A 19892-nucleotide genomic window follows, 5' to 3' on the forward strand; every position below is an offset into this window, starting at 1 on the left:
CGTACAGCAAAAAAAAAAAAAAAAAAAAAAAAAAAAAGGAACTGGAAATGTTTACTCAGGTATAGAAATGTTTTTGACTTTAATAGAGGGAAAAAATTTTTTTTCTGACTTTTGATGCTATATGAACTCTAGAAACTCTGAAGTTTATGGCTGTTTTTATGAATGATCAGATCTAAATTTTAAGTGAGAATACCATAGTTTTTGTAGTAATTAGTATTTGAAGGTATTATGACTTTGGAAAGTAGGACAACTCTGTCAGCATATGACTGAGAATCTCCAGTATCCAGAGTTCCACATAAGTTTAGGGAATCTCATGAACTGGGAATCCTTGGAAACTTGTCCATAAAGTTAAGATATTAAAAACCAGGGAACCCTGGTAATTACACATGAGTATCTCCATGTCTTAATATCTTCATCATAACTTTAAAATTTCTTACCCCCTGAAATGTCATTTATTTTAGGAAGTAAAATATGAATACATTTGACAGGAATATTTTTTTCTAATATCAACATCCAACCATCACCCCTACAATACTGCCCCAAATTTTAGGAAAATCTGCATTGAAAAAAAATATATTCCAAAATGTTCCACTAAATGAAAAAGATGATGTACAAACATGTCTATTATACATATGTTCTCATTTAACAGATTTTATTGTCTCTAGAGGGAAAAGCAGTTTTATTCTGGACTGTACCAGGAATTGTTAGAACATTAAAAACATCACTAACACAGTCAGTTTTAGTATAATGCGGCTCATCAATATTTCTGACAAATAGCCTAAGGTTTGTTGAAGTTGTTTATATGAACAATCTGTCAAATAGATAACTTTATACAAAGCCTTTCTTTACAATAGAATTTTATTTGCACTTACTTGGTACTGTCGAAAATCAAAACACACACATACCGTTTTTCTGTTCCAAAGTATTTTAAATCTAACATTGTTTCTATACTTGAAATTTACAAAAAATACTAGATTCGTTTTAGAAATTCTTAATTTTCTTTTCCTTGAGTATAAATACTTCTTTAGAAATGAATAAACCCAGTTACTCAGATCTTCCTATTTAGGGTGGCAGGAAATGTTTAAAGTGATCCATTTTAACCAGAAGACTATAAAAAAAAACCTTTGAAGTTATCTGATTTATAAAAGATCTACATTGCTACTGGTAGCAATATTTTACTTGTAAGAAGAATGAATTAAGCTGAGCTGTAAGGTCATATAAAAATTTTTTCAGAATACACCTTTCAGTAAAACAGCTGTTTTGATCAAATAGGAATGAGACAGAAATACAGCAGACTTATGAGCCCTCAAAAAGAACATCATACTGCTATGCTACAAAATACAACAACAACAACAACAAAACAACAATTGTGCCTAAAGAACTAAACTGGATCAGCAACAAGCAAATCAATAAATAATATGACAGATACAAATTCAAATCTGTTTTCTGAGACATTAGTTTTATACATAGAAGAAAAGTAATTTACTTTGGGCTCTAACATAAGTCCTTTTGCCACTTCCACCTTTCTGCCCATTATATACAATAACTGCTTCAATGAATTTCATTTTCTTTTTAATTCACTACACAAATGACCTCAAAGAATGGAGATTTATTTCTTAAAAACATCTGAAGCCTCTATGGTAAAGAACTAACATCATAACTAAATTAACATTCACCACCAAAATATTGTTATTTGCAATCACCCTTCCCTGCCCGTTTAGTCAAAAGACCTATTTCTTCTGTTTTGTTCCTAACTGGTTGTTGGCATATTTAGGGTAAAGTCAAACTTAATATAATGGCCAGGTTATACACATCCAAAATAAGAGGCATGCTATAGCCCTACTAGAGGGAAGAAAATTTCTTCTCCATCTAGTTGGGCTGTATAAGGTGGGCATGCAATTGTAGCTATGAGCTCATTCAGGAAAACAGTAGCGATAAAAATGACATAGACAGATAAGCCCAACATTCCTACCACCGTTATTAACAAGCTGGTGATGGAGATGGTGGTCCCAGTGGCGAGGTAGGAAGAGGATGCATATGTCCCAAGGGGTGCAGAAGTATGAGATGGATAAACAAACTCAATTCTAGTTGCTGCCAATATCCTTCAAGGTTCATAAGCTGCAAGCATATAAAAGACTGTGCCAACGGCATTTTCTTTCCCTCAGCCCCAACTAAGGGGGTGAGAAGAAACGTGTTAGCCTGTATAAAATAGGGATGTGGGTTTGGGGAAGTCATTTGTTGAGAAGCTAAATTCTTTGTTCTTCAGTGTATACTTTCCTCTTTGCAAAAAGCGCCTGCAAGACAGACTTCATGAGTGCTCGATCTGTGCGGTCTTATAGTGTCCCGTACTTGGTCTAATGCTCTGCTGCTGCAGTCCTGATATTCCTAATAATTTTTGAACATGAGGCGCTGTATTTTCATTTTGCACTGGATCCTGCAAATTATGTAGCCAGTTCTGGGTCCTGAGTAACAACTACCCTAAATGAGAAAGGCTGCCCTCAGTTCTACCTCTTAAATCTCTTGACCCATGAAAAAAAAAAAAACCTATTAAGAGAAAAACTGATAAATCCCACTCTCTATACAGCCCATTAAAAATGGAAAGGACGTCCCTACTCCCAACACCAGCTCTTCATTCCTACCTACACTGCCATAATCAAACAAGTCATTTTTCCCAAGATGGACACATAAAGCAGTTTAAGTAGTTTACTGTTATGAAAGCAATGTTGTTCCCCTTCCAATCAGAATTAAACATATAGATACACAATTAGCAACCTCAGAGGCATATTTTCATCATCATTTTCCCTTTATATTTTCACTCTAAAATTGGATTTTTTTTAATACCCTAAGTTACTTTCATTATTTTTGGAGTTTCCATTCTCAATAACTAAAAACAGTAAGTAACCTAGAATCACAGGGCAGTTATGGCAAAGTTAATTAGGTATAGCATGATTTAACATTCTACCTGGAAGAGAATGAAGTGAAAAATATTTGAAAAGCAGATTTCCTTTGCTGTAAGTATTAAGTTGATGGCTTAATATTAGTCTAGAGGAGTCAGGTAGCTTGAGTTTGCCCTACAAAGTAGGAGGTTGTATTAAGGGTAGCAACAGCTTTATATGCTTGGTTCAAAGCAAGTTATCTACTTGGGACAAGAAAAAGTACATATCGATACATTCAATGTCTAGAAACCTCTGCTATTTCAAAGTAGAGGGAATGATTAGTAAAATGATACTTTGAGCATTATCAACGTGAAGGGAAAAGCTAAACATAAATATGAAACTTTATCACACATTTTTATAAACAGAAATTGGAGGCAGACTAGTTTTTTTTAGGTTGCAAAAAGCTAAAAACTAACAATCCCCCAGGTATAAGCTGTTTATTGTTCAATTAAGAGTTAACAGGTACCTGTGGTAACAGGTAAGAAAAAAAAAACTTAAAATTTCTCCTTAAGGTAGGTTGGATTTGCATGCTGCTTTACTAAACACAATAGGCATTGAATATCAACCACTTTTCTAAGACAAAGACATATCTAAAATTGGAATAAACATTAAAATACACAATGGCAAATCTGCTCTAAATCACATTTGTTTAGAATCACCTGAATATAATCACACTCCCTGCCCTCTAAAAGTGTCAGTATTTCCAAATTACCACTTCATATTTAGTAGAGTAACTAAGTGATTGTTCCTATTCAAAACTAGTTAAGTAAGGAAATAACCTGACCTAAAAATTTGTTAACTTACCTTTAATATAATCATGTTCAACTTAAATTAGATAGAGTTCATAATAATCATAAGAGTAAATCTAAATATCACAAATCTATAATCCCAATAGATCTGATTTGGCTTTTTATAATTCTGAAGTATTTTTTTACATTCCAGCCAAAATCTGAACTATTAACAAACACAGTGTTGACTAGGTAATTTCTGGTTTAGCTAACTTCCAGCTAAGGCCACAATTAAATATATACTTTAAACACTGGACAGCAAGCATTGACCTTATTCCTCAAACTCCAGACACAACAAAAAAACAGTAAATCCTACTTTTCCACTTCTTACTTAAGTGAGGGACCACCAGTCTCCAGCAAGCCATCCTCTTGCCCTAACCTCCAAAAGAGAAAATCTGTGTATTATTATTATTATTATTTTATTTTATTTTTTTGCGGTACGCGGGCCTCTCACTGTTGTGGCCTCTCCCGCTGCGGAGCACAGGCTCTGGACGCGCAGGCTCAGCGGCCATGGCTCACGGGCCCAGCCGCTCCGGCATGTGGGATCTTCCCGGACTGGGGCACGAACCCGCGTCCCCTGCATCAGCAGGCGGACTCTCAACCACTGCGCCACCAGGGAAGCCCTGTATTATTTTATTATTTCTATAAAGTCACTTGAAGTAGATCTGCCTACAGTTTAGGTCTGGCCAGGAACATACTTTTTTATTGTAAAATCTACTAAATTTTAATCCAGATTATAAACAGCATTCAAGAGATTCATGTCAGAACATAAATCATAACAAACACAACACTACAACTAAGGATGTAAAGATATTAGACACGTTAAAAAAATTCAAACATAAATATCCAGATTAAGTCAATTGTTAAAAAAACAAAACACAACTTGAAAATTGGTAAGTAACAGAACCAATAGGATCGCTAGGGGACTAGTTAAGACTTTTATGAAAAACAAAATATTGGTCAAAAAAGATTATCAAATAGAATTCCTAAGTTGTATAACCGATGACCAGCAAAAGCAGGCATCATAAAATGTAAATATTTTATGCTACAATAGTACAAAACTCTTAGGCTCCATTCTCCCAAAAACAAACTTACTGATTAAGTGTGATTGTTTGCTTTGTTAACAGTAGATATACCTAGATGATGTTGTGTTGCTAGATAAATGACAGCCAGAGAAGTAATGAAGCCCACTGTTCGCTTACCAAACACCCGGTAGCAGACTCATTAACTCTACTGGTATAACCATCTTCCCAATAACAAGATTTAAAACTTTGACCCATCTCTATCTCTTTCCTCTTATTCTTGTACCTCTAACTAATCTGCCAAGTTCTGCTTACTTAACTTCTATAATATTATCCAGACATTTCTATCCCTCCTTTACATTCCTATTGCCACTGTCCTGGTTCAGGACTCCTAAAATGACCTCATCTACAATTTCTCCACTTCCCCACCAACTCCTTTAATTTTTATTTAAAAAAGTTTTAAAAGCTTCACACAAATTCTTAAAAAAAAAAAATCTTTACTGGCTCCTCCCTACAAAATTAATTCCAGCATCATGGGTTAGCATTCTAGCATTCTATGTCCTTTACCTGTCCAACTCTATTCCCTTATCTCCTACTTCCTAGTGTTTTCAATAAACTTTCCACACAGTCCCAAGTTGCTCCTTCCCAGGCATGCTCTTTCCCCACCCCTGACCCCCATTTCCATTTCAATTAACTATCTTTCAAGGCCCAAATCAGATTCTACTTCCAATAACCTTGCTGGGCTCTGGTCTAGGTGAAAATACCTTCCTCTTCATCCGAACTTCCACAGTATTTCATGCACACTTATAATTTGGCACTTAAAATTTGTTTTGTACTAGTTATGCATATATGGGCTTCTACCATATTTTAAGTTCCAATTTATCTCTGTAATACTTAGCATAATACATAAACCACCAAGAAGCTGAAAAAAATGCTTGTTGAATTAGTGAATGAATCAGCCAATCGCTTTTCAGTATTGTGGGCAAATAGCCCAATTTTTGCTGGCATAATACAACAATTAGCATCCATAAGCGTGACTCTAAATACTCAAATAATTAAATTATATTCAGTCTACTGTTTTGCAAGGCAAAAACTAGAATAACGTTTTAGAAACACTACCATAAAAATGGTTAGGACGAAATCAACTTTGACACTAGTCTTCCATTACCCAGAAAATTTACTCAACTTGAACCATTCACTACCTTGCTAATCCTGAATAAATCACACATTACTGGGCAGATAAATACATACAGATATACACTCTTAATGAAGAATAGTACCACATCAGAAAAAAAAAAAAAAAAAAAAAAAAAAAAAAAAAAAAAAAAAAAAAAAAAAAAAGACGAATAGTACCACAGGATAAGTTATAGCCAAGAAACTACAGAAACCCATCTTTCAGTGTTACGAGAAATAGCTGTTTCAAATACAAATCTGAACACGTCATTTCCTTATTTTAAAAAATTCTTCGATGACTTCTTAAATTTTTTAGCAAGCACTCAAAGCATCAACCCCACCTTTCTGGCGTTATCATCTTCCCAAACACCTACAACTGATTCTCCCAACACCTTTTGAACTCCAAATTCCATCCCTTTATCCCACACTATGTCGTTCTCTCTACCTGGAATGTCCTACTTCACCTCTTCTTCTGTTTAAAACTACTCAACCTTCACGTTCAGGGTCTAGCTGAAACCTTACAAAGCTTTCTGCAACAGTACATTTGTCCTTGTCCTAACAGATCACCATCATTAAGTTTACGCAGCTGGAGTGCAGGGTCTTTATAGCCTCAGAGCTAGCACAGTCCTGGTACAACAATAAACAGCTAAAACTTGTTGAATGAATGGAAATTTTATTTGACTACTGTTTTTATTTTTCCCTCCCACTTTAAACATTGTAAGAAACATATCAGCATGAGCTATCTTTTCTTCCTTTTTCTTTCTTTTTGAGGCTCTACTTAACAAGGCGACAAACAGTAAAAAACAGCAGGAAAAAACAAACCCAACTTAATTCCCAGCTCCCCTCGAAAGGAGGCCTAGACTAAACAAACAACTTGAACTCCTAGAGCATACACAGTCAATATACTATTAATGTGTATAGTATCTTGCATAGTTCTCTAACTTTGTTAGTTTTGTGTGTATTGCCAATAATGCTTTCCTAAGTTCTTTAATACAGGGTCGTATCTCATTATGTATCCCTCATACAGCCTAGTCTAGAGGAATTATCCAGGTATTTGGTTTAATTAGAAGCTGGTTTGCTCCTTCACAGTTTAATCATAATAAGATCGAAATTTTCTTATACTCTTTCAGGTTGAATGAATCACTATAAAAGGATGTGGTTTCTTGAAGATGCAATATTATAATATTTTAAAAGATACCACAGAAGACACTCATGAAAGGACAAGTAATACACCTTGAAAAGCTTTTACAATACTATTTTTTCCTTTCCCTCACAGCAGAAAGAATTCCTACAGCACTTTCTACAATAAAACAATTATTTTTCTAGTGGCTTTTATATACCCACTCAGCACCTGGCACTGTGTTGTATGTTCATTAGCACTTGTTGTTGCAGGCCCCTATGGCCAATTATACCATTAAAGCTGAAAACAGGCAAAAGATCCCATTAAGTAACACATAATCTACTATTCTGCTTAAAAGTGGATGGTATGAAAAATAAAACAATGACTTCACTAAAAAAGAATGTAGATACATTGCATTAGTGTTACTGACTGAAAAGGATCTAGTATCAATTTCTTTAAGTTATTTTTTTCTCACTGGAAAAGTCATTCTTTAATTATAATGACAAGTCTGTTGTTGTAGAACAGCAACCATCATGCTTTACTTCCAAAATATTATCATGGAAGTATTCTGAAGATAATTAAATGAAGCCCCCCCCACATATTTGCATATGTAAAAATATATTTCCTACATTAATTTTAAGTAGCTAGAAATTTCCAATTTACTTTAAATACCAAAGGTGAGCAGTTGATTGAAAAATATGATCTATAGCTAAACATTTGAATACAATGAGTAAAGAAAATTCACTTGCTGCCACAGAAGGAGTGTTATGCTTTCTAAACTATTACTGTTGTTGATTCTAGTCAGTGTCAGTTTCTAAAAGAGACACTTAAGAGGAGTGTTTTCAATCTGTGGATAGTGACTTCTTAGTAGGTAGTAAATCAATTTACTGGGTCATAACCACTATTATTTTTAATTAAAAATAATAAAATAGAAAATATCAGAGTGCATCATACTCAATTCAGGTGAGTGAGTGAGTGAACAAGTGAGTGTGTATATGTATGAACGTGAGTTTGTATACAAGGTCAAGATGTAAAATGGAATTCCAGTAAAAACGTTGAATACCACTGTTATTTTTTTTTCTTTTTAGGAGACGACAGATAGCTATGTTACCACAGAAAAGCACTGTGCAAACATGCATTCAACTTACTGATATATTTACTTTCACAGCATTTTCTCTACTTGGACTTCAATTACTTCCCTTTCTTTACCTGTTAAAAATTCACTGCTACTCTGACCGCAAAATATTTTTTATTGTTCCTGATTGCAGATTAAGTTGATAGAATACACTTTGCCTTGAATAATTTTAAATATTTAAAAATTTTAATAACCAGGGTGACCCTATAATTTATTGTGCAATCCAGGACACTTGTGAGAGTGAAAGAGGCACTAGACTCCGTCACTCTATTAATAACTTAGTAAATATACTGTGTTCTTAATACTGCCAGTATGAAAAAGATATCATTTAATTAAAATATTATTAAACACAAAAAAGCCAGCAGTTAAAATAAAAAGTCTAAAAGCATTTAATATAAATTGTATGAAATTTCTAATTTTTAATTAAAATTAATAATGGTCTTATTAGACTGTATAAAGAATCAACCAGGAAAAAGAAATCTGTGTGGGCATGTAAAACCATCTAAAGAGAACAAAACCTGAAAAAGAAGTCTTCCAATAGTGCAGTCTATATTAACTGGAATAAATTCTTGAATAAGAAGTATGTCTTGAATTTGCAATGTAGGATATAAAGTAAACCCTTTGGAATTAGTCTCTTTAGATAAAAATCCACTAAAGAAAAAAACCTCAGTAAAACAGCTTCATAAATGATTATCCACAACTGAAGTCACATGGAAATTATTAAACAATTCATTTGAACCTGCCCAAAGGATGATAAACTAGGTCAGCGTTGGGCAAAATTTAAATATGTGAAGTTTATTCTTTCTTGACAATTGAACTCTGTTCCAAGTATGGCTACCTCTTCCATGTCTTTAGTTCCAAAACTTTCCTACTTTATTCATTATTTCCTTTTAGTTAAGTTAGGATTTATATCTGTGACCATATAAATTAGTTTGATGTTACACAGTTCTGGCATTTTAAGCATCTTCTAATTCTTAAAAGAAGAGAAAGATTTCTTAGGGCTCCAGAATCCCAGTTTTGTGTTCTTTACACTTCATTTTTATTTGGCATCTCCTCTTTCTTAGTTTTCCACCAGAGGAAGGCCCCATGGATGATAAACTTCAAGGGATATGTAACGCCTACATATAATAAAACTTTTAATCTGTGGATGATTAAGTGCATGTTTCTGGGATGGGGCCCATAGTTTTCAAAGTCTCAAAAGGGTCAATAACCCCCCCAAAGATTGAGAACCATCACATTAGAAGAATTTGAGTCATCAGTAAATAAATATTAGAGAAACAGAGGGGCATCCTTTTCCTTCTGTTCAGGCTGGCTGGAATATTTCTTTCTCAAAAGGCCACCAGTTCCCAGAGACGAGGCCAGGAGCTGGTGGTTTCTAAGAAGGCTTGGAAGTTTATTCCATCACAGGTAACCAAGCAGGCCTTCACCATTTCATCTAGGGATATCTAAGCTTTTTCTTCCGAAGTAGGCCACATAATTAACAATTCACATGAATCAAGTCTGCTTGAACTAGGAGCACAGAGGCTTTAGTTCTACTTATTTTCCCTTTATATTGTCTCAGTTTTGTGATATACTTAGATTAAGGTAAGTTTTTAAAAAAATGATTTTGTATTTCTGTCATCAAAACAGCATCTACATATTCTTGAAAACTAATGCCTTTTACTCATATGAATTGAAGAATCCCTTATAATAACCCAGTGGAAACCTCCTGGCTAAAAGGTTGGGACCATTGCTTTATTATACCGGTGAAACTGATATGGAAGAAGAGAATAGGCATCTGGAGTTTATAAATATAATACAGAATTCTACACTTGGAAAACAAAAAACAATAAAGCCCATAAAAACTTCTTACTGCCATGAATATTCAGCAAAAATATCCTTTATGTAGCTCTACTGGTCAAGAAGATTTTGAAAACAAGGGGAAAAGTTTCAGTATTTCCAAGGGAGCATGTGATTTTGATGTTTCTTAAAAGTGAGCAGGGGCTGTGGAAAATACCACCCAAGACTTTCTTCAGCTTTTCATTTCCCTTCTTTTTGCCCTAGGACTGCCTAACACACACTTCATATTTCCTAACACTTCTGATATTTTGGTTAGTATTTAATAACATTTTAAACATAGCATCTCCTTTTCTGATGCCCATAAAAATGTATCCCCATTCATCTTATATTACTTTTTCCCCAACTAATGAAACTTTTTAGATGATAAAGAGTTCATGAGAATGCACCCCTGGTCAATGGAGGGTCATTATCTGTTAGTTATAAGCAATTAATAGTATGTTTTGAAGGACTTTCATACGAGATAAAGGCATTTTTTTTAATGGACTACAAAATCTGGACTGGAGAGATCTACCTTATTAAATATTTATGTAACGTGCCCACATGGTCAGAATGGAACATTTTCTAAAGTCCTCTGAAATCCAATACAGCCCTAACCATTTCTTGGGTCCCTGCCCTTTCTTTTTTTTCCCTTTCTTTCTTTTTATTTTTTTTGGCCGTGCCATTCAGCTTGCAGGATCTCAGTTCCCCAACCAGGGATTGAACCTGGGCCACAGGAGTGAAAGCCTGGAATCCTAACCACCAGGCCACCAGAGAACTCTCCCCTCCTTGCTCTTTCAAATTAGACTCTGCACCACAATGATCCTCACCTTGAACCCAACTTCATCTTAGGATTTTCAATTGCTTTCATCCTGTATGTAGTAGGTAATAGTGACTACAAACAAAGATCTAGGGGTAAGACAGCCCTGATTTGAATTTCAAGTTTGCTACTATTAACTGCATAAGTTTGGACAACTTGCTTAAGTTCTCTAAAGCTCTAGTTTCCTATAAAATGCAAAGAATTATAGTACTTACAACTGAAACAGTGGTTGTGAAGTTTAAGTGTTATGCATGTCAGGTGCATAGCATAGTGCCTGACGCATAGAAGTGTTCAATACAAGTTAGTGGTTATGACAACAGTAATGATGATTTCCGGTTTCTACAGTCTCTTATTTTCACTGCCTCCCTGCCTCTAATGTCTGCAATTACCTTCCAAGACTGATGAAGGCAGGAGTAACTGAAATGTCACAGTAGGAGGACTAATCCAGTAAAGTAAAACTCACTCTATTCCCCTCCTTTTAATATAAATGGTCAGCAGCCATCCCTGGTTATTGATATATAAAGTCAAAGGATACAGCAAAGAAGCAGAAGAAAGAAAGACACTAGTGTGAATACAAGTGTTTCTTTGGTGGCAAGAACATATTGGATGTCAGCCATAGGAAGACATGAGGAAGAACAAAAAAGCTGGGTAAACAACAACTAGAAGAAAGCAGAAGGAAGTGATCTAAAAGAGCAAGAGAAATAAAAAGATTGGAAGGAGAATTTTAGGCAAAAGAATTTTATGTAGATCTATTTAGAAAAGAGAATATTTTAAGATGTGAGACACGGGATTTGCTAAAGCAGCGTAGCTTGAAAGGCTCCAAACGAAAAGAGCAAGGCATTCTGTAGGGTTTAAGAAGCAGTATTACATATGAGTAGGCTAATAAAATTTTCACAAGCTAGCAGTATGAAGAGGTATCTGCAAGGTTGGGCTAACCAACCAAAAATAACACAGAAATGTGCATGTTAACATTTATGTGCACAGCTATATTTATTAATCCTAAATATAGTTTAGGGGCATTAAAAGAAAAATCTATTCAGTTGTTGTCAACACGGGCCATTATTAAGGCCTGCCCCTTCAAAAAGTTGATCTATAGACTAATGAGGACTCATTAGTTTGCTTAGTTTTCTAATTTAGTTACATATTTGAAATTTCACTATAATTTCTTTGCCTAACAAAGCATTTCCCTAAGCTAGAACTACAATCTTTTTTACCAAAGAGAGGTGTCTTACTAGAATCTACTAACAAAAATAAATTTAAAAATCAAAAATGGTATAATTTAAAAATCAGTAAGAATAATGTAGACTCAAAAGTTCCACACCTCTATTAGGTTACCTTTTTCCTCAAATCAAGCCATAAGAGCTAAATGAAAAAGAATAACTTGCTTAAAATTATATCCAACAGTTTACAAGTTGCTGAAATTTAATGTTTATTCAGACTCAACTGCTGCTTACAAAAGAAAGCTATAAATATCATCTGAACTAGCACCAGTCTGGTGAGAAAAAAAAGTGTATTGTATCAAACAGACTTGCTGTGTTATCTGTTCAAACATACCTGTACCAGTCAAAAGTCCAGCACTCTTCTTTCGTGCATAAGCGCGTAAGTGGTTGGACAGGCTAACAGCACTTGTAAACGTCGTATTGCAATGCACACATGTTCTAAGCTTCACAGGCATACCTATCATTCAAAAGAAAACTATAATCCAGTTCTCACTTCAAAAAGTGAAATTTTCTTAGGTAAAAGCGTGAAAAAAAGTACCACAATAAAGATGGTTTTAAAAAACGTTCATTGAATTAGCTTAAGATAAGGAGGGGAAATTAAGTTACCTATTATTAGTTTGTAGTTAGTATTTAGAGCCAACCCATGCTCTTTGGAAAGGTAGAAGGAGGAGTGTCTTGAACCCCTGAGCTCCTCTGGATTTAATACCTATTATCACTTTCTTGCAGATTTCTGTGTTACGCAGATCATTTCCTAAACCTAAAATACAATCCTATGATTTGAATAGCACAGTTCTGTTGAGAAGTTTCAAAGTTTACAACATTACCAATAAAAAAAAAACCTAAAAAGTCTAGTTGACAAAGTGGTAATTAAAGTGTTTTACCCACAAAACCTTAAAAGGCTCAATACTAAATTAGGCTTTCTGATGAAGGCTGGGAGAAAAGGTGGTAAAACACACCACTGAACAGCTGTTAGACACAACATTTTATTCAGGGCATTTTATGTTCATTACTCTGAATGCACAATCAATAATGAAAGTTAATGATTTGAAGTATTTTGCTAAAATCTTTGTGCTAAATAAATGATCAACAAGCTTACATCGTAGTCATCACAGTAAACATGCTGAAACAATAAGAAACTCCTAACTTCTCAGACAACCCTCATGCCCCCAACATGTCTCAATTGGTTTCTTCAACATTATTGTGATAGCCACAAATATGCTTTCCCTCTCTGAAGTGTACTATATCTTGGCCAACACAGCTGACACATCTTCCTTACATTTTATCCCTCTGAAAAATGCTGTAAAGTTATCTTTGAAAGACTCTCTTCGTACAAAAGAAAGAGCCCTATTAACCAGAAGCCCATACAAGATAAATTGTTTTTCAGACCACTTAAAATACAAGGCAGTCTTTCCTCAAATCAACACTGCATTACAAATATTTGGAATATCCCAGTGTCTGCCCAAAGTAAACAAACCAACATTACAGTAATTTTATTCATTATTAATCCATTGACCAGTTACTTTTACCTTAGATACATTCAACCCAGTGCTAAAATTATGAGATCATCTAAATTTATCTTCAACATTCTTAACCTCCAACAGAAACCTATACAGACACAACATTTCTCTAGTCTAAAAGTATAAACCAGACTTAGCAATACCAAATAAAGTATGGCAACTTTTTATCTGCCACATCACTTGCTAATACATACAAAATGTTCCTTTGAAAAGGAAAAACTATGGGTGCATAACCACTAAGCTAAACCATCTGTTTTGTTCTATTAGAACACTATAGTAAAATCTAAAACCCCAAACAAATGTTTTCTACTCACAACAGTCCTCCAAAACCAAACTATCCCACAACACAATGAGGAATTGGAGAGGGAGAAGTTTCTTTGGGTTAATCACAACACACAACAGACACCAATCCATTCAGTTTAAAGAGTCTGTTTTGTTTTACCCAAGCAGTAGGAAAACCGACAACTAAAATCTTGAAAATAGTATCACTTTGGAGCACTGGCAAAAATATGACAGCCTTTTTAGTAACACTATGCTTCTAAACAACATCAACCTCCCATCCAAAGAACCATCCCCCGTCCATGACAAATTTTATTTTTACAGATCAGCTTTTTGTTTTTGCTTTTGCTCTCACCTTGCATTGTGACCAGGAGATGAGGCACAGAGAATTCAGTGCCGATGAACATCAACTGATGATTTATACAGAAATAACAGTATAACCAATCTCTGCTCTGCAAAAAAGCAGCTTAAATAAAAGGATTCTGAAAAAGTATTTTTGACACATATTCCACTAAGGTAAACATTAACTGTGTTTAAATTATGTAAGATAGTCATAAATGTCCTCTTACCTGAGTGCATAGTGAAGTCCATTTTTTGTGGTTGATACATCAATGGACTATCTTCATTTAGTGGAAGAACACATTTCTGAACAAATCTCTTTCTTGCAGTTTGATTATGGATCTTTTGAGGAGAAATAGAAGAATTCTTTTCTTCTCCCATCCTTTTATTTTTAAGCAGTTCTATCAGTGTAAGAGACTGATTCTTTTTTCCACTAGGCAGTTCTGGCTTTGTTTCATCATATTCATTTAAGAAACTCAGCCCTTCTTCCTCTGATGCAGACACTGATAAAGCTTCAGTCTTTAGGCCATTACGGTATGCTTCAAGAGGTATAACATTTTGAGACAGAAAGTCATCACTTGATGCAAGTTTTTGAGCTACAAATGGTCTAGGAATGATACGACGACTGTTCAATGCCTTTAAGATTTTTTCATATTTTTCTTCATTTTGCATCATCTCATTCAGAACACAGATTGGAGATTTGTGAGCATCCCACTTGGTCTTTCCAAGTCTTTTCAGGTGGCCTCTAACATGATTTGATAATCCAATTTTAGTATCAAACCAACCACCACAGAGCTGACAAGTGTGTTCAGAAGTGGTTTCAGACTTCTCTATAGCTAAAAAAAAAAAATTTTTAAGAGTAATATCAGAATTTTTAATAAATTGACCACCTTAAAACAAATTAACTCTGAAATATGAAATTATGTGATTCTAATAAAGGCCAAATTTGAGCAAAACCTTCAAATCCTTTGAATTCGAATATGGACATATTAGCCCAAATTATCTGCATGAAAACTTACCTTTTCTAACTCGCTTAACAGGTGTTCCTGTGCCAGTTCTTTTGAAATGCTGCATTTTGTCACTTGTGGCTATTTGTTCTGGTGATACAACATGACGGGCTTCATAGCTTAATCCTGCTCTGTGAAGATGTCCCCGGACATGATTTGACAACCCAACGCCTGTTTCAAATGTTGCTGGGCAGTAAGGACACGATTTCTTCTCAAGAGACAAATCAGTCCAGTGAAAAACAGAACTATGCTTTGACAATGAAGTTTCTGCATTTTCTAAATGCTGAGGATCATGTATCTCATGCAAAAAGTTATTAGTTCCAGCATCTTCATAATATTCAAAATAAAAGCCATCGTTTTGATCATAACTAAGTGTAGCATTTTCTCCAGGCTCTTGACCTTCCACCTTGCTTTTAAACAGAGGGAATAGGTTTACATGTTCTTGATTAATATCATTATAGGTTTCATCTTCTATAGTTTGTGTAGTGTAGTCACCTAGCTCAACATTGTCCCAGGAACTTTCATCTTCTGTTTCATAGCTATCTTTCTTTTCAGCAGAATTAAGTTTTTGCAGAACAACAACGGTCATTTTATGCAAGAAATCTGGATAGCTATCCAAGTCTCCTCCTCCAACAGGACTTTGCTTCTTGGATTCCTTAACTGCTCTCTTTACAGCTACACGCCTGTGGTCTCTGAAGCTTTCTGGCCTTTTGGTATCAGAGTTATGAGGGTCTGAAATAAAACTATTGTTGTGAGAATTACTTGATGATGAAAACAGATGTAAAGAATTTAACGAACTAGCTTCCTCTTTTTTGAAATGCAAAGGATATGATTCACCTGATTTTTTGATCATCCTGTAGTTTTCATATTTATGTCTATATAAATAGTTGCTATTTGCCTTGGCATTAGATTTTTCTTTTGCTGCCTGATGGAAATACTTAGGTTTTTGGTCATTGCTGCTTTTAATCATAACAGTCTTGTGAGGAGAATTGTTTTGATTGCACACATTTACACCTGACTGGGCAATGCTTTTCCGAGCTTTTTGTATTCTGTGTGGCCGCTTATGGAATTTTGAAAAATTACTTGATTGTGAGGATGATCCAAATGTTCGCTTTACATCTTGTTTTAAAGCAGAGTTCTTTGGAAATGTTGTTGACTGTTGTTTAGTTAATGGTTTAGGACTATCAGTATCTATAGGTTCTTCAATTATGTCGCTTTTTCTTTTATCAAGTCCAAGAGGACTGCCAAATGAATCAATGCATGATGATGAATGCAAGTACTCCATGTGTTTTTTTAAAATACTCCTGGCTGAAGTAGTAAAAGGACACATCTTACATATATAGGTAGCTGATTTTTTCGATGATCCTATAACAGGGTCCTTCATGAAAGTCTTTTTTTGCGTTTTTCTCTGGGCTACATCAGAACTGACAATAGGGCATTTTACCACTGCTCCATGGGTAATTCCTCGATGGCATTCCAATTCATTTTCTGTCACTGCCATAAAGTTACACTCTTCACAGCAGTAGTACCTTTTATCTTTTTCATGGGTTTTAGCATGTTGCACAAATGTTTTAGGGCAATTGGTACCAAACACACACTGAGGGCATTGTAATCGTGCACTTCTTCCTTCATCCTGAAGTTCTTTCAATTCACGAATTTCCTCCATCAATTTCTGTCTTCTTTCTTGGTGAATAATCATATGCTTTAGTAGCGAGTTCCGATCTCGAAATGTCCGTCCACATTCTCTACAAGCATATGGCCTTGGGACGTTAAGATGTCGAAAGTGACTATTCCCATCTAAATGATACATCATATGCCTGTGTAGATGCTTTTTCTCCCTAAAATTCACATTGCACTTTGTACAGGGGTAGAATGATGGCTCTTCGGTGCTGAAAGTAGCAGGTGACTCAGAATCACTTTCTTCACATTTCTTTTTTAAGGTATTTGAAAGAAAAGTGCCAGTATGAACAGGTGAACTGTCTTCTCCGCACTTATCTGGATTATAAATTAGATGTTGAAAAGTATCCACAGATTCCAAGTCTTCATCGGTTGATTCAGGTTTCACTTTTGATAATGCATATTTCTGTGAGTCTACTGCTTGCAGTTCTTCATTCTGTTCCATAAAGTCTACTTCTAGCATTTTTGATTTATTGGGTACACAGTTAGAATCATTAAAGCAATCCTCAGTATAACGAGTTATCTTGCTTACATCCATTTTTCGCTTTCTCTTTTTTTCTAGACCTACTTTAGAGTGAACTGGAGCTTTATCCACTGTGTCTTCATTCGTCATAAGAAACTGAATGAACTCTTTTTGGGGATCCCAGTTTGTATCATTTTCTGACCTAAATTCATCTGTACCTGAGGAAATTCCTGTTAATGTACTGACACAATCATCTTTTACCAATAAATCTTCACTATCCTCACCCACCTCTACTTGATTTATTAAAGTGCTATCTGACTTTATATTACTCCCTACTGAATTCTGAATGTCACAACCAATTGAAGCAGAGGTAGGTAGTTTTTTAATGGAATGGGTTGGATTCTTAGCAGGTGCTACATCTGATAACAAAAATAAAACTTGGTGTTGACTTGCTTTCTGTGGTGTAGAGAGCTGAAGATCGGCTGCCACCTTCAAAGTTGAACAAGATTCTGTCGTTGGCTGATCCACAGGCTGTCCAGTGGTTAATGAAACACTGCCTTTATTCATATTGGAAGTCTTAGTTAAGGAGGAGTGTGAAACTGGTCCATTAACAGCAGCTCCTTTAGGCAAGATAAAGTTTTCACTAGAAACAGTAGGAGCACCAGCATGTATAAATAGAGTAGACTGGCCTCCACTTAAGGCTTTTTCAGATTTGTCCTTTGACAGTTCTTCAGGCAGAGTGAATGTACTGTTTTTCTGAAATGATGTTTGACAATCTTTTGGTTTATGAACTCCACTCTCTTTGTCTGATATAAAACTGTTGTCATCTAGGAGTTCTTCTTTAGCACCAGTAATATCGGTGTTTATCTTCAAGTCATCCATATTGTTGGCAAGCCCATTTAACACATTTAGTCTAGAAAATGGAAAAAAAAATTTAGATTTGCATGAAAGAATATTATTAGAACATATGGAGAGTTAAAAGTACACATTTTTAGTAGCTTAATTCTACTTTTTATACTAAGATCCCAATAATTTTTCAAGGATGAAGAAACACTTTAAAAAAATTGAAAGACTTTTAAAGGGTTGCAGTGGTTAATTTTTCCTTTGTGCTAGGCAACAACCCCAAACTGCATATATACAAAATGTAGGGCAAAGTAACATAAACAAACATACACAGACACACACAATATAAATGAATATGCTACAGACTGAAAAAAATCTAAAATCTCATATACAGATTGCTAATAAGAAAATTATCTCACTTAAGTAGATTTATTAAGGGACATTCTACACTAGAGAATAATGTAAATTGTTAAATATTGCAGAAAAGTAAAAGTTTTGTCACTTAAAAGTCCATTCCCAGAGGAAGGTAACGAAAATACCAGTCAGTAGAGAAGCTTACTTGAATGTACAATGTGCTATCAACATCAAAGGCTAATGTATGAAACAGCATTTTTTATTTAAAATAAGACTGCTTTGCTCTCAGTGTTTCACATTCTCCTAAAATTCGACTAATTTAAGAAATGTTTTATTCACTGGGTTTCATTCATTGCTTATATAAAATATCCTTTATTCTAAATTAGTAAAGTTAAAATTAATGAAGTTCCATGTTTCTTTAAACTTTCATAACCTGGATCCCCAAATTCTAGGCATTCCCTACAGGCAGTTATCTTATTTATGATCTGACAGTCTACTGCAATAACCTAAAAATTTTTACTCTACTCTGAAACATCATAAATATATGTTAAGTTTTTATTTTATTTCATATAAAATGTGGACAATATTTTTCTAGGCATTTTTGATAATATATTTAATCATTATGAGAAGACAGCATGATATTTTAAAAGGAAAGGAGACTTCTGAAAGTTTAGAAGACATACATACCATGGCTATAATTATTGCCCCTACTATGAAGAGTTTCCTTGTACCCTGTTCTTATTTTGCTCTTAGAAATGGCCACATTATACAGGAGTTGCCTATCTTCTTGGAAGAATGTAAGCTCTTTGAGGGCAGGGATAGTGACCTAGTCACCTTCATACCTCTAGAACCTAACAGGATGCTTGGCATAAGTGCTCAGGCAATATTTGTTGAATAAAGGACTAATGTGGTAAATGAATAAAAACACAAATACAACTGCAAAATCAAAACAAAAGTTCCTAAAGTATAAGAAGAAAAACAGTTTTCTTCCTATGAAATTCGGATATCTCATTCAAATAATGCAAATTCCATCATGGTTCTGATTTCTTAACTCAGCAGTTTTAGCAACGCCTTCAAAATATCCAATAATCCTCAAGTGCGATTTAAAGAACCCGTTATTTGGCAACCCCATGCATTTAATTATTTGAAGTACTGACATAAAATTCCATATTTCTTTTCCTTTCGTACATAGTATCAAGTACAGTTTATTCATTCTCCAAATGTTTACTGAGCCCTTTCTATGTGCCAGGCACTGCTCTAGTAGCAGGGATTCAGTAGGGAACATGACAGACATAGTTCCTCAGATAAAGAATAAGGTCTTCCATTTTTCTTTTACAGTATTTTATATTTGTATAACAAGTAATATCATTTTAGAACAGCAGGA

The 19892-nt window shown here is 34.7% G+C and overlaps 1 protein-coding gene across 4 annotated transcripts in view; it reads right to left on the reverse strand.

Moving 5' to 3' along the window:
• ZNF644 (zinc finger protein 644) overlaps nt 1-19892 on the reverse strand; it is a 116429-nt gene that overhangs the window by 4813 nt on the left and 91724 nt on the right. The window contains exons 2-4 of one of the 4 annotated variants that reach the window (XM_007468520.1): nt 15184-18224; nt 14395-15000; nt 12364-12486 (exon numbers count right to left, since the gene is read on the reverse strand). The exons of 2 other annotated variants lie outside the window; for them this stretch is intronic. In XM_007468520.1, the coding sequence (XP_007468582.1) occupies nt 12364-12486; nt 14395-15000; nt 15184-18224 (3770 nt within the window). The remainder of the gene's footprint in view (nt 1-12363; nt 12487-14394; nt 15001-15183; nt 18225-19892) is intronic. One more of the 4 variants, XM_007468521.1, reaches the window with a different exon arrangement.

This window comes from Lipotes vexillifer, unplaced genomic scaffold, assembly GCF_000442215.2.
Source record: "Lipotes vexillifer unplaced genomic scaffold, Lipotes_vexillifer_v1.1 scaffold490, whole genome shotgun sequence".
Lineage (NCBI taxonomy): Eukaryota > Metazoa > Chordata > Mammalia > Artiodactyla > Lipotidae > Lipotes > Lipotes vexillifer.